The following is a 15,830-nucleotide window of genomic DNA, read 5'->3' as shown; positions in this document are numbered from 1 at the left end:
TGGGCTTCATTCAATAGCTGAAAATGCCTTACAGAAATTAATGAACACCATTTACTAGAGGGTCATTTTCGAGTCATTCACACAATACCTTTTGGACTTCTTTGTTTGATAAGAAAAGGCACAAATTCTTAGTTTCCAAAAGTCAGAGGTTAAACTGAGACTTTTGGGATGGAGTTCAAAGACAAGAAATAATTAATCTTACAGTCAGGGCTGGATGGTAATCTGGCATACCAGGCATTTTCCCGGTGGGCCGACACACTTTGGGGCCGATTAGGGGTGGACTGGCCATCGGGAGAACCGAGCGGGCCGAATGGGCCGCAATAAGCTACAATGAGCCGCTGTGTTATGCAGAATGGACCACAAACATGTCTGCGTTTCCAAGATCACATTTAGTTTCGACAGGAGGTGTGTGCACAAACCTTTTCTACAAGCTCCTGGTTGCGTTTGTACAAAGCTTGTTTCTCCTCAATCCATTTCATATCCTGAAAGACAATATCAGATTATATGAATATTAGTCAGTAATATAGTGTTACACCAAGAATGCAAAGTCACGCATGACCAATGGTATTTGAGCTTCACTTTTTGAAGGATTTAATCATTTTTAACTGATTTGTGCAGCACATTTCAGCACAAAATGTTTTGTGAATGTGTCCCAGTGTAATGCAGGCTTTAAAAAGAGGCTGTTCTTGAAGGATGAGGCAATTATAAAAATCTTAGGCCTGATAGCAAACCCGCAGCAAAACACTGCATCTCATAAACGAGCCAAGAGAGCGTTTACATAGAAGTTTTAAATAAACATGTGTGTCAAATTGCTAACAACCAAAGCATTACTTAATATACAGCTGTGTTCTCTACCAACAGCTCAAGTCTCACAGAAACAGAATATTACATGATAATAATAGATCACAATATTCTATGTAAGTCCTGAACTACTAATTTGTCTGCTCTATTATGGATTCAGAAACACTGCATTACCTGTCCCTGTTGACTCAGTACACACTCTAGATCTGATACTCTGGTCTGATATTGGATCAGTTCGGCCTGCAGCTGTTCTCGAGTCTAAAACAGACAGTAAACAGTAGAGACATTTAATGTCTATGCAAAAATGGCAGTACAGTAAAATTAGCAAGTAGATTGGTACATTTTCTGAAAAACATACCTAAAAAAATTTATAAGTAAATAAATTATATATACACATAGATATATAGATATATATACACTCACCTAAAGGATTATTGGGAACACCTGTTCAATTTCTCATTAATGCAATTATCTAATCAACCAATCACATGGCAGTTGCTTCAATGCATTTAGGGGTGTGGTCCTGGTCAAGACAATCTCCTGAACTCCAAACTGAATGTCAGAATGGGAAAGAAAGGTGATTTAAGCAATTTTGAGCGTGGCATGGTTGTTGGTGCCAGACGGGCCGGTCTGAGTATTTCACAATCTGCTCAGTTACTGGGATTTTCACGCACAACCATTTCTAGGGTTCACAAAGAATGGTGTGAAAAGGGAAAAACATCCAGTATGCGGCAGTCCTGTGGGTGAAAATGCCTTGTTGATGATAGAGGTCAGAGGAGAATGGGCCGACTGATTCAAGCTGATAGAAGAGCAACTTTGACTGAAATAACCACTCGTTACAACCGAGGTATGCAGCAAAGCATTTGTGAAGCCACAACACGCACAACCTTGAGGCGGATGGGCTACAACAGCAGAAGACCCCACCGGTACCACTCATCTCCACTACAAATAGGAAAAAGAGGCTACAATTTGCAAGAGCTCACCAAAATTGGACAGTTGAAGACTGGAGAAATGTTGCCTGGTCTGATGAGTCTCGATTTCTGTTGAGACATTCAGATGGTAGAGTCAGAATTTGGCATAAACAGAATGAGAACATGGATCCATCATGCCTTGTTACCACTGTGCAGGCTGGTGGTGGTGGTGTAATGGTGTGGGGGATGTTTTCTTGGCACACTTTAGGCCCCTTAGTTCCAATTGGGCATCGTTTAAATGCCACGGCCTACCTGAGCATTGTTTCTGACCATGTCCATCCCTTTATGGCCACCATGTACCCATCCTCTGATGGCTACTTCCAGCAGGATAATGCACCATGTCACAAAGCTCGAATCATTTCAAATTGGTTTCTTGAACATGACAATGAGTTCACTGTACTAAAATGGCCCCCACAGTCACCAGATCTCAACCCAATAGAGCATTTTTGGGATGTGGTGGAACAGGAGCTTCGTGCCCTGGATGTGCATCCCACAAATCTCCATCAACTGCAAGATGCTATCCTATCAATATGGGCCAACATTTCTAAAGAATGCTTTCAGGACCTTGTTGAATCAATGCCACGTAGAATTAAGGCAGTTCTGAAGGCGAAAGGGGTCAAACACAGTATTAGTATGGTGTTCCTAATAATCCTTTAGGTGAGTGTTTTTATATATATATATATATATATATATATATATATATATATATATATATATATATATATATATACACACAGTACATCTTTTTTAAATTTTTCCTTTATCACAAATAATAGCCTATTCTGTTACATTTCTAACAAAAAGCACCATGGTAAAACAGACGCTAGTCCACCCCTTACTGAAATGGAAAATATGATTGGTTAGCAAATATTCAATCACGTTTGAAATGAACGTTCTGATTGGTGGTTCAGCTTAGCCAGACTGTCCGTCTTGCCAGTGCCATGAGTTGTGCTCCCGCAGCTCCTCAATGGTTCTGTGGCATTGTGTTAGTAGATTAAAAATGTCTGGGTCAAAAGACTACTCGTTGTTCTGGTGGCCATACATATCATCGCTTATTTCAGGTGGGCATATGCAAAATCCTAAGAAAGATAGGTGGGCATACAGCATATATCTGTGTATGCCCAAGACTACACTACTGGACGGTGCCCCACTAAGGAGCTGTGCCCTATGCAGACTATGTGTGTAATATGCGTATAGCGAGCTGTGGTACTGTGGTAGCCTAATGGTATTTTTCTGAAAAAGATTATTCTATTGGATTATTGAAATTATATCACTGAAATCGATGCGACCGCTCCCATTATAATTCATAAATCTGTCTACACTAGAGGTACGTGATGTCGAAAATGCATTAGCAATCATGTATTATTATTTTGATGAACTTACTACACAATGGAGTGAACTTTTAATCTGACCTGATATGTTCCAGTGCAAATTCTGCTTGCGCCCCTGCTGCCCCCTATCTGTGCACGTCAATGCTCTAAAGGATGCATATCGCTCTGTCCCACATGCAGCTTTAGGACTATCTAATCACTGTCTGGTTCAACTTCTCCTGACTTAAATACAGAAACCAGAGATGGACCAATGAAGCAGAGCTGGAACTACAAGACTGCTTTGACTGCACTGATTGGAGTGTTTTTAAAGTGTTTTTAAAGCTGCAGCCACAGACCTGGATGAGCTCACAGGTACTGTGACATCATATATCAGTTTCTGTGAGAATATGTGCATACCTACTAGGACATTTTTGTCATTCAATAACGATAAACCATGGTTTACAAGAAAACTGGGTGAAATGTCAAAGAGGAGGCTTATAGAATTGGGGATAAAATATTGTACAAGCAGGCCAGAAACACACTGACTAAGGAAATCAATGAAGTTTTCAGTCAATAATTCTGCATCTGTGTGGAAAGGTCTAAAAAGCATTACCAAGTATATGACACCTCCCCCTTGCTCTGTAGCGAGTCAACTAATGGTTGATGAACTGAATGTGTTTTACAGCAGGTTTGAAAAGCCCAGTCTCACACCCCTCCCCCACACTGATCTTCACTTCACAAACACACTTAAACCTCTTGGAAACCCCCTCCTGCTACTCAACCTGTACTTATGATCTGTAATGAGGATGTGTGCTGGGTATTCCAGAAACAAAAGACTAGGAAAGATTCAGGCCAGATGGTGTCAAACCTATCTCTCTGAATGTCTGCGCTGACCAACTGGCTCCCATCTTCATGCAGATCTTCAATAGATCACTGGAGCAGTGTGAAGTTCAGATTATTGGTGCCCCCCTGCCCACTCTCCAAGACCTGTACGTCTCCAGAGAGAGGAAACATGCAGGTAGAATCACTCTGGACCCCACACACCCTGACCACTCTCTTTTTTAACTGTTGGTCTCTGGTAGGTGCAACAAAGCACCAGGACAACCAGGCACAAGAACAGTTTATGACCCTCAGGCCATTTACCACATGAACGATTAAGATGCCTTCAGGCTGTAATAACTGTACATACCCCCCTACCTTGCACATATATTACCTCTTGCACATGCAAATATGACATTCTATGTTATATTTCCTATTTTGTTGTATGTCTATTTATACTCTTACCTTGTTTTATATTCTGTGTCACTGCAATGTTCTGTGTGCACTTGCTTGTTTCTCCTATCACCACAAACTTTATTGCTTCAGACCCCTAACCTTCATTTCATTTCATTTATTTATTTATAAAGCACAAATAAACACAACAGAAGTTGACCACTGTGCTGTACAAATGAAGAAGTATAAAACAAACCATACACAATACAGTAATAACAGACAATAAAACACTAGGTTAGGGTTTAGAGAAACCAAAGTTATGAATGAAATGCAAGGGTAAAAAGATAAGACTGTAGCTTAGATTTAAAATCATGTACAGACGTTGCAGACCTCACAGATAAAGGAAGACTGTTCCATATCCTAGGACCGGCCACTGAAAACGCACAATCACCTCTCAACTTCAATCTTGATCTTGGATATGACAGTATAATGCTGTCTGAGGATCGCAAGCATCTTGTTGACTTTTTCACATTTACAAGATCTGACAAATAGGATGGTGCCAGACCAGTCAAAGCCTTAAAAACTAGCAGCAACATTTTAAATTCAACTCTATAACACACTGGCAACCAATTTAGAGACAATAATTTCGGAGTAATGTGTTCTCGTCTACGAACCCCAGTTAAAAACCTGGCTGCGGCATTTTGGACCATCTGAAGCCGTGACATGGAGGATTGGGGTAATCCAATATATACTGAATTACAATAGTCCAAACGAGATAAAACAAAAGCATGTGTGACGGTTTTAAGATCGTTAAAAGATAGAAAAGTTTTAACTTTGGACAGAAGTTTAAGATGGAAAAAACAAGACTTTACTACAGAATTTATTTGTTGGTCAAACTTGAGAGATGAATCAAAAAGAACTCCCAGATTTTTCACAGTGGGTTTGATATAATAACCTTGTGGCTCTCTGGGGGTCCCCGGACCCCAGTTTGAAAACCCCTGTTTTAGGGTGTTCTGGGTGGTTGATAGGCTTACTGATGTGAATAAAAGAAGTTTTTACATTCATTAGTTTAAGTAGTTTTCTTTCCATGCTGAAAGCGGAAATCATGTGGAGTGAAATTACGAAAAATTCCACAGATGCTCTTGTCCTTTGATACCTAGAGCTGCAAGGACAGAAACTCATTGAAAAAAGCTTTACCACTGTAGTTTGCTGTTTTCTCATAATCACATCCTATTCATATGAGCCATTTTGCAAAGAGCTGTTGTTACAAGAGTGAATATCTACATATTTTAGATATGAGATATTTGAATGATTTACCTTGACCTCTTTCTCTGCATCAAATGTTCCCCCGACCTGTTCCTGTAGGAGGGCATATGCTCGCTGAAGAGCCTGATACTCCATCGTCAGCTGACAGAAACGAAGTTCTGTCTCCTCTTTAAGCATTCCCTGAACACAGGAAGATGACAAGTTAACAGTCATAGTTTCAAGATACATTCACACACAATATTTTCTATCCCTTAACCATCACAGAAACATTTATGCTTTTGGAGATTTGAACTAAATAATTATTAAGAATGTTTATTTAGCCGTTTGATTTACAAGGATGGGAGGTCCAAACAATGTGGGTGATTTCATGTTTTCCTACATCATGGGGACATTTTGGTCCTTACAATTTAGGTGAAACAGAAACACACACACACAAACCTCTTCAAGGTCATCATCTGGTGTGCATGGCGTTCTGTCTGTGTGGTAAGAAATAGACGAGCCATCTGAGTCTATAGAGCCTTCCTCATCATAGCCAAAAAACGTCTCTACTACCGGCTACACACACACACACACACACACACACACAAAAAGAGAGAGGCCGAGAGAGAGCCATTAGAAAACATGAACAACCCTTGGACATATATTCAAGGTTTGAATATGCATATTCACAAAAGTGGTGGAGGGGAAGACCGTCAGTGAATTATGGGAAAATTTGGCTATTTTAAAGAGGATATTCTTGGTATCGAATGAGTCAATATTTTATCATAGACTACTTCTCGTGCATGGATCACATTTTGTGCTTTTTTGTCCTTATTTGGGCTTGACAGCCCCTGGTCACTAACTACTGTCATTGAATTGAAAAGAGCAGTGACAACATTTTGCTAAATTCCTACTTTTGTGTTCCACAGAAGACATCTTATGGGTTTGGAATGACTTGGGAGAGTAGATGATGACAGAATTTTCATTTTTGACTGAGCTACTTTCTTAAAAGCCGACAATCCTGGCGGGCCTGTGTAGCTCAGCGAGTACTGACGCTGACTACCACCCCTTGAGTCACAAGTTCGAATCCAGGGTGTGCTGAGTGACTCAGCTAGGTCTCCTAAGCAACCAAATTGGCCCGGTTACTAGGGAGGGTAAAGTCACATGGGGTAACCTCCTTGTGGTCGCGATTGGTCTCAATGGGGCGTGCGGTAATTTGTGCGTAGATCGCGGAGGGTAGCATGAGCCTCCGCATGCTGAGAGTCTCCGTGGTGTCGTGCACAATGAGCCACGTGATAAGATGCGTGGATTGACGGTCATAGAAGCGGAGGCAACTGAGACTTGTCCTCCACCACCCGGATTGATGTGAGTAACCGTGCCACCACAAGGACCTACTATGTAGTAGGAATTAGGCATTCCAAATTGGGGAGAAAAGGTGATTAAAAAAAAAGCAGACAGTCTTTGTGTTGACGTACCCTACATGTTCTGAAGGGCTTCTTCCTGCGCAGACTGTCCTGCCTCCTGTATCTTAACAGCATGTCTCTCTCCTGAAAAACAAGAAGTACACATCAAAACACAATTTTAGTAAATCAAAAAGTCTTCCATTGTATTAGAAGAGCTGGTATTTGTCCATAAAAAAGTAGCATGTATGGTACTGTATCTTGAGTATAATTACGTTTATTTATTTGATTTATTCTGAACCTCAAATTCTGCGTGTTGTTCAATCATTTGAGATGCTAATTTCATTCACACTTTGAGAAAACAGCGGTGATGAAATACTCTCTCTCTACAACAAACATTTATTATAACAGATATTTTCGTCTGGACTGTGTCTGTCAACATGTGGATCACATTGAAAGCAAAAACACTATTGGTTCACATTGTAAAATAACTCACAATCACATTCTTTACATATCCAGCTGTTTCCAGAGCCTGGAGAGAGAGAGAGAGAGAGAGAGAGAGAGAGAGAGAGAGAGAGAGAGAGAGAGAGAGAAAATGGATTAGAGAACAGTATATGATTCTTTCTTTCTTCAATAAAGTCAACGTGAAATCAAAATTGCCTCATTATTTACTCATCCTCATTTCATCCCAGAGTTGTATGGCTTTCTTTCTTCTGCAGAACACAAACGAAGATTTTTAAAAGAATATTTCAGCTCTGTAGGTCCTCACAATGCAAGTGAAAGGTGACCACAATTTGAAAGCTCCAAAAGCACATACATTTTATCCATACGATTCCAGTGGTTAAATCTATCTTCAGAAGAAAATTATAGGTGTGGGTGAGCAGATCAATAATTAAGTAATTATTTGTTACTATAAATTCTCCTCCCTGCCCAGTAGATGGCGATATGCACGAAGAATGTGAATTGGCCAAAAACAAAAAAAAAAAACAGAAGAAAAATGTGAAGGTGAAAGTGGAGATTTACAGTAAAAAGGACTTAAATATTGTTCTTTTTCTCACCCACATCTATTATCACTTCTGAAGACATGGATTTAACCACTGGAGTCATATGGGTTACTTTTATGCTGCCTTTACGTGCTTTTAGAGCTTCAACTTTTAGTACCCATTCACTTGCATTGTTTCGACCAACAGAGTTGAGATATTCTTCTATAAAACTTAATTTGTGTTCAGCAGAAGAAAGAAACTGATACAAATCTGGGAATGCATGAGGGTGAGTAAATGATGAGAGAATTTTCATTTTTGGGTGAATTATCCCTTCAGTGCATCTTTCTGGCCTTATACTGTAGTACACAGTTCCTTTTTGAAGATGCTACAAATCCATTTTACTTTTCAACCTCTCTCCTCTAATCACCGGACTCCATTCTGGAGCGCCCTCTTTTCACGATCCAATCAATTCACTTAGAAATTCCATTACAGAAGTAAAATGAGTTGCATTTCATGTTAACTTTAAAATAAGAAGAATTTTGCTGTCATGCTAATACAGTACCTTGGACAAATCGTCGATTATGTTCTGTTGTTCCAGCACTTGTAGTCGTAGAAACTCAATCTCTCTCTCCTCTTGACTCCGATCCAGATCGTTTAGAGAGCTGGGCCTCCGTCTCATCCTGACTCTCTCTCTCTGCAAAATAAGAAATGCAAATGATCAACTAGCTCATTGCATTATTAATTATTTACAAAAAAAGCATGCATACACAATGAAACAAGCAATGCATGTGGTACAACATTAGTAAACACAATACTGATGTCTTCCAAGTAAATACAGCATTCTGGTTTATTACCATTTCGATGTTCTCATGAGTGATAAACTGCAGTTTGTTTCCCATGAGTCTCAATGCTTGAGCCATTTCCTCGTTCTTGCGACTCAGACGTTTGTTCTTATCCAGCACTGGTTTATATTGGCTCTCAGATTCACGGAGACGCTTTAACTGGGAGCACACACACACACACACACACACACACACACACACACACACACACACACACACACACACACACACACACACACACACACACACACACACACACACACACACACAGTAAATGTTGGGGTGGCAAAATGTATAACATGCAGTCACTGTGTGCTGATTTCAGACCATTAAAAACCCCACGAACAGGTGCCAGGGAATTCTCATTATAGAGAGCATTTGATCGGACAAAACATGTTTTATAATCAATGTGGTACAATCAACAGTTGCTGAAAATAAAGAGCTAAAAGGCAGTAAATTCACGATTGTAGTCCCATGTAAAAATCTCTGAAGACATTGTAAGGACAATCTACAGAAGTGCTCTCTTTACAGCCGACTTGACAGTCTAATTGGAATTTAGTTTCAGACATGAAATAGAAACCAAAAATACATTAGCGGCCCTGTTTTAGTCTAGTTTAGAGTATTCACAAATATTACTGTTTATCATGTTTGAGGACTCTATTGGGTGTTAAATTGTTGTAAAGAAGTCATTTTCCTGCCGGTTTCAGCTGTCGTGTATAAATCACTCTCTATATTGATCTTTAAGCTGGTCTGAGCTGACAAGAGGAAACACTTCATTCATCACCGCTCACAGTCTGAGAATACTTACTGCCATTACTGAGAGCATCTCCACTATCACATGACACTTAGGAAGGCATAAACACCCTTTCAATGATATGATATTGCAATTTCCATGATACAGAAAAGGTCAGCATCAAGATTATTCTGCCCATGTTAATTTACAAAATTTTACATGTACAATTTTTTGGGGGGAAGATATATTTACATAGCTGCTGCAAGCATTATCATTTTGTAATTATTCTATTTTAAATGTATAGGCCTACTTAAAATGTTTATGTTCATGCAAACAAGATATACAGAAAATAACACCGCAATGTAATCCTAGTGGCAAAAAGTACATTTAGATGATTTTATTTCAATGAAGTGTAACATTTTATTATTCAGCAAAACTGTGAAAACTGAAAGTTTGCATTCATTTTTGTATTGTGTTCTTTATATATATATATATACACACACACACACATACACGTCTCTCGTCCAATCAGATTTGAGGACCGGAACTAACTGAGGTATATATATATATATATATATATATATATATTATTATTTTTCAGAACAAGTGACATGAAGCTGAAATAAAATGCATTGAATATTTTTAAAGCAATTAAAAAATGTAAACATGATTTGATTATGTATTTTTTTCTATCAGATTATGGGGCGTATCATTTTTTCTAGTTTCACAGGGGGGAAAATAATAGAACCACTGATCTAAATAAATAGAGAATGTGGGTTATTGGTGCTTTTTACAGTGCACAGTAAAGAAATTACAATTTTCTCAAGGCAATAATTAAGGCAGAATAATTTTCTGGACAAATTTGCTTTACTTTAAAACAATAATAAAAAAAACCCATAAAAAAAACCATGAACCATGTCCTCAAACTGCCTGAAATAAAATGAACTGAATTAGAGTTCAACCCTAAAACTAAACACAGACTCACCAGTTCATTGCGTTCCTCTGACAGCAGTGCGTTGCGGTCTTCTAGTTTGCGGATAATAGCGCTCAGTTCTGCGATTTTCAGCTGGAAACGTCGGGCGTCCTTCTCATCCAACTGCTGCACCTGGGAAAAAAAGTGCAGGTAACTGCAACAAAAATAATAGATGTGTATTGATGTGTACGATAAATAATCTGAGCTCTATTTCTCTTTTCTCCTTTGAAAGATACCACAATAAATAAACAAATACAACAATAATAATAATAATAAACTATCCTAATTTTGGCCTAATTGCGTCTAACAAGAAATTAAAAGACTTTATCCAATTTTGTCTGTAAAGACCTCAAAGTATTCAAAGTACAAAGGTCCATTTATACTTCAAGTGTTTTTATATGTTTTCATCTTTCAGACAAGGCGTTGTCAAACCAACAAAGACATCTGGACAAACTTTTCTTTTCTAGTTATTATTGCTATTCCATATGATGCTACTAGTAGTGCGGAAGTTACACACAACCTTTTGGCCCTTAAATGCATGGGCATTTGCCAATCTAAAGGGACATGGCACTTGTGGCAAACTGATTTACAACATGCCAAGACAGTGTAACATTTTCAAAGCATTTTTAAGACAATTAGAAAATAACAATATAATATATCCTGTTATATTTTGGTGTTTTTATTTTTTACACATCAAAGCGATGATGCAACAAATTATAGAATGAGGTTCATTATTTCCACACTAAAATTTTATGAGACTCAGATGGCTGTGAAACACATATGGAGCTAAACATAACACATAAGCTAAACATAAGTTACACATATGCATTTTCTCATGCACTTTTTGAGTCTAACTAGATGTACAACTTACAGAATTTCAGAAGTACACCTAAATGTCCTACTGTTCATTTGTTGAACTTGCTATAGTTTACTTCCACGTTGCTTCTTCATCAAATAGCTATAGCAAATGTAAATGAAGTCAATAACTGAAACAACAGCGCCACCTTGAGATACAAATAACATGTATATAATATGTATGCACATGGGATACTGATCATTCAACAAACCATTGCACGGAAAATCAACATCATATAATAATTTGTATAAATATAGCACTAATTTGTCTTGTAATAAATAAATAGTTATCCTGTGGTAGTAGAATTATATAGATATGAAATAAGCATAAAAACTATGATTTGTAGAACTGTAAATATATATTGCACCACTATTGCATATCTTGGGTCACTAAATACCCTATGCACATTTGGTAATTAACAATTACAAAAATATATATATTTTTGGGCATTTTTTCATTGTTAGACATTTCATAAGAGAAAGAACCGAGGTAAGCATTTAAGGGTTAAATCATATAAAAACAAATTTCCCCAATTTGGAATGCCCAATTCCCAATGCGCTCTCTAAGTCCTCGTGGTGGGGTGGTGACTCGGCTCAATACGGATAGGGGAAGAAGAATATTAGTAGCCTCCGCATCTGAGACCGTCAATCCATGCATTTTATCACGTGGCTTGAATTGGTAATCGGGCATACCAGGCATTTCCCCGGTGGGCCGACGCACTTTGGGGTTGATCAGGGGTGGACTGGCTATCGGAAGAACCGGGACTAAACTGATATGAGCTGGCGCGTTATGCAGAACGGGCCACAAAACGGCGCCACAATATGCCGAACAATTTTGGGCTAGTTTCTATGTAAAATCCCAGCCCGATTTTGCTTCCTAGTCCACCCCTGGCGCTATTCTCTGTGGCATCCATGTACAATTCACCACGTGCCCCACCGAGAATGAGAACCACACATTATAGCAACCATGAAGAGGTTCCACCATGTGACTACCCTCCCTAACAACCGGGCTAATTTGTTTGCTTAAGAAACCTGGCTGGAGTAATTCAGCACGGATTCAAACTCGTGACTCCAGGGGTGGTAGTCAGTGTCAATACTTGCTGAGCTATCCAGGCCCCCTTAAATCATATACATTAAGAAAATTGATGCTTTAAATAATCTGGGTCCTTAATGTTACATTGTGCTGTTGTAACATATCCAACACAGATGAGCAAGCTGTCTATAGCAAATACTACATTACAGCAAGTAACCGTAGAAACTGTAAAAAGAGGAAACCGAAGCAGAGGGCTCTAGTGTGGCCACATCTGACAATAGCTGAAAGGTCACTGATCAAATCCATATTTTCTCCTGCTGAGAAAATGAAAGTAGCAGCCCAGCACAGCTGTAAATGATATCACACCAACACCAATACATTACAGCAAAACCAAACATCTACTGCTGCAACATATGTAATGCAGGGATATACCAAAGGTGTGAATCCAAAGGCATGTGTGCATCCATGCATTTCCTGAGAACCCTGAAAAGGTGATATTTGAAAGATCACACTCACACACTCTCGCCTGTGACATAAAACAACAAATATAACCTAAATCTTTACTGATAAAGACGTCAAATTATTCTCAAGGAATCAATTCTACATTTTACTCTTGGAACTTGCAGATATTGTTTGACAAATTGCATGTTATTTCCCTCACTTATCAGTCACATTTGCTTAAAACATTTGCTTAATGACTGAATGTAAATGTACTCAACTACCATTACTGATGCTACTATTACTAAATTTATATGCATCATTTTGCAATGTAAAGTTTAAGATTAAATTTGCCTGTTTCTTTGCATTACTCCAGGTAAGCAATGCATTAATATGAAATGTATGGACAATGAAATAGGTCATTATTTAAGTTCTAGCAGAATATGTTATATAGAATATAAGATGCTGTTGTAACTGACATTGTTTAAAGGTGCAGTATGTAAGATTTAGAAACCCTTGTTATTAATGACACCTGTGGCCGTTAAGTGAACTGCAGCCAGCTACCTGTTGCTCGTGAACGCATTTGTGCACACACTCCATAGGGACACGACTGAACGTGATTCACCAGATGAGGTAGCATAAATAAAGATACACAGTTATGATTGTTTTATTACAAACTTAGAGACTGTATATTATATTTGATTCTCCTGTGCTGGAACAGGGCTATAACAAATTGTGGCTATAGGTTTGACTATGCAAGACTTTTCTTTGCATGATACATTGACTAGATTTATATTACAGCCTATGTCGGCATTAGCTAGCTAGCCAGCTTTATCAATAGCTGTTAACTAAATTTGGTGGATGATGACAGTAGCTGTTTACAAATTAGACTGTACATTATAAATATGTTTATCACAATTCAGTATTGATGTGATTCCATCACAATTATCATTTTGATATATAAATGCACTTTTGTTTTATAATAATAGAATGTATATATTTTCTGTATAACCAAGTGACGTTACACTAATGAATAGCACTTTTGGCATTATCTTGAACATTTTCTAGCATTCATTTCATGTGTTATTGTAGTTTACCTTGCTGAATAATTACAGATTAACATTAACATTAACCTGACTTTTTAGTATAAAGAAAAGATCATTTAAACTGAAAGTTACGAAGCGTTAGCAGGCAAGATCAAGTTAGCTAAGCCCACAGACTGCGTGCACTTTTACTTTAATCTCATCCATCTACAGGACCGAACACAGAACAGTCACAAACAACTGCTCATAAACACTCGGGCCAACACACGTACTCCCCTAGTTCGCTCGAAAAATGATAATCCGTCATCATTTACTCACCCTCATGAAGTTTCAAAACCCCATGTCATTTAATTTCTTCCATAGACCACAATTCATTTTCTGGTTTTCAATACACATTAACTGGAGCTCTCAAGCTCCAAAACGCAAAAAAAAAAAAACATACAAATATCATGAAAGAAGTTCATGCAACTCAAGCTTTCTAAAGACCTACACCAGCTTTTATTAAGAAACAGACCGAAATGAATGCCGTTATGTACTTCCCTTCCAACCAAAATTGATTTGATTTCACCACCTCAATCCAAATCTCTGTACTAGAAATGGAGAGCATGTGTGCATTATTTTCAAACCTGCTAAAAAGAGAAGTATTTGATGAATGAGAGAATACGACTATTTATATCTCTCTTCTCTCTTTCAGTCTTTCTGGTGTAAAAAATGACTCATTCACTCTGTCCATCAGGTGACTCACAGTGGCATGCCAAACGCAGGTGTTGCCACGGTGATCAACCCATCTCGCAAGAAACCACAGTGTGTCAAAGTTTATCTGTGTTATAAGAAGGGCTACGTGATTTAGTGGGAGCGATAAATAAACGCTGACTTGACCTTTCTGAATACATTGAATATGTGTATGCAATTACACACGCCTCACTGTTTCCGTGGTGGTTAATGCAAATGATAAATGTATTTAATCTGAAGATAATTAGGAATATCAACTGTGAACATCTAGTACCCTGGCTCCAGGCCAGACTGAAGGGCTACAGGGTTATGACTGATGGACACTGCACAGTTTCTCACTGCTGGCACAGTCAGTGCTTAACATCGAGGTGAACACAGTAATCCATGTTGCTTCATGGATAGGTTCCAATTTCTCAATTTTCCTTCTTCCAATGGCGTTCTCTAAGGACTGTGCTTTGAATGTTGTGCCAACCAACCTCTTTGCTCAGTATGGGTATTCATTGCATTATTGTACATTGTGCCTACTGTCCACTGTTTTTATTTGCACTCCAAGAGAAAGATGTAAACGTAGAGTGGAGTAAGATGTGACATTTTGTACTTAAGTTGTTATCTAGGAAAGGAGTAAATAGATGGATATGACTAGAATATGTCATTATTAGGGCTGGGTATTGATATACTGTGTAGATTTTCTGATTTGATTTTAATTACGATTCACAAGCTCGGATTCTGATTCCAATTTGATTTGATTGTGATTGGGTATATTTCAGTTATACTGTCCATTATGGTACTTACATACAAAAAGTAATTTGATGTTTCTTAATACCAGATTGATTCAATAAATAGAAGTTAACTGCAGTAATTTGGTTATACATTATTTCAAGTTCTCAAGTAGCATAATTATTCAAGATGAGTAAACAGATGCAAGCAATATAACTGGTCTTCAGTGTATGATTATAATACATTACTAGTTTTTAAAACTACTAAATTATCCAGCCAAAAGTAGTGAGTAGTTTTCTAATTGTCTTATTGTTGTATTATTAATATTAACAACATTCTAGACTGCAGCAGTTCTATTAGGCTGCATTTACACTTCAAGTCCAACGTTTTGATACAAATCTGTGTTTTTTTTGTTTTTTTTGCCCCTCTGGTTACGTTCACTTCAGACATTGACTCTGTTTGCATTAATAACTTATCAAGATTTTTTCACAGACTTTTTAAATGTATTTCACTGTTTATGCACATATCCGCATTACCACAAC

General features: G+C 38.1%; 1 protein-coding gene across 6 annotated transcripts in view; it reads right to left on the bottom strand.

Annotated features, from left to right (window-relative positions):
- LOC127633831 (janus kinase and microtubule-interacting protein 3-like) overlaps positions 1-15,830 on the bottom strand; it is a 49,036-nt gene that overhangs the window by 8,787 nt on the left and 24,419 nt on the right. For 4 of the 6 annotated variants that reach the window (XM_052113165.1, XM_052113168.1, XM_052113169.1 and 1 more), the window contains 9 exons: positions 10,483-10,602; positions 8,777-8,923; positions 8,485-8,616; positions 7,436-7,471; positions 7,015-7,086; positions 5,999-6,115; positions 5,612-5,740; positions 976-1,059; positions 420-482 (listed from right to left, as the gene is read on the bottom strand). In XM_052113165.1, coding sequence (XP_051969125.1) covers positions 420-482; positions 976-1,059; positions 5,612-5,740; positions 5,999-6,115; positions 7,015-7,086; positions 7,436-7,471; positions 8,485-8,616; positions 8,777-8,923; positions 10,483-10,602 — 900 coding nt within the window. The remainder of the gene's footprint in view (positions 1-419; positions 483-975; positions 1,060-5,611; positions 5,741-5,998; positions 6,116-7,014; positions 7,087-7,435; positions 7,472-8,484; positions 8,617-8,776; positions 8,924-10,482; positions 10,603-15,830) is intronic. The other 2 variants (XM_052113167.1, XM_052113170.1) reach the window with 1 other exon arrangement.

Source organism: Xyrauchen texanus, chromosome 40 (assembly GCF_025860055.1).
Source record: "Xyrauchen texanus isolate HMW12.3.18 chromosome 40, RBS_HiC_50CHRs, whole genome shotgun sequence".
NCBI lineage: Eukaryota > Metazoa > Chordata > Actinopteri > Cypriniformes > Catostomidae > Xyrauchen > Xyrauchen texanus.
Note: the sequence above shows the minus strand (reverse complement) of the source record. Positions and strands in the feature narration are given on the sequence as shown.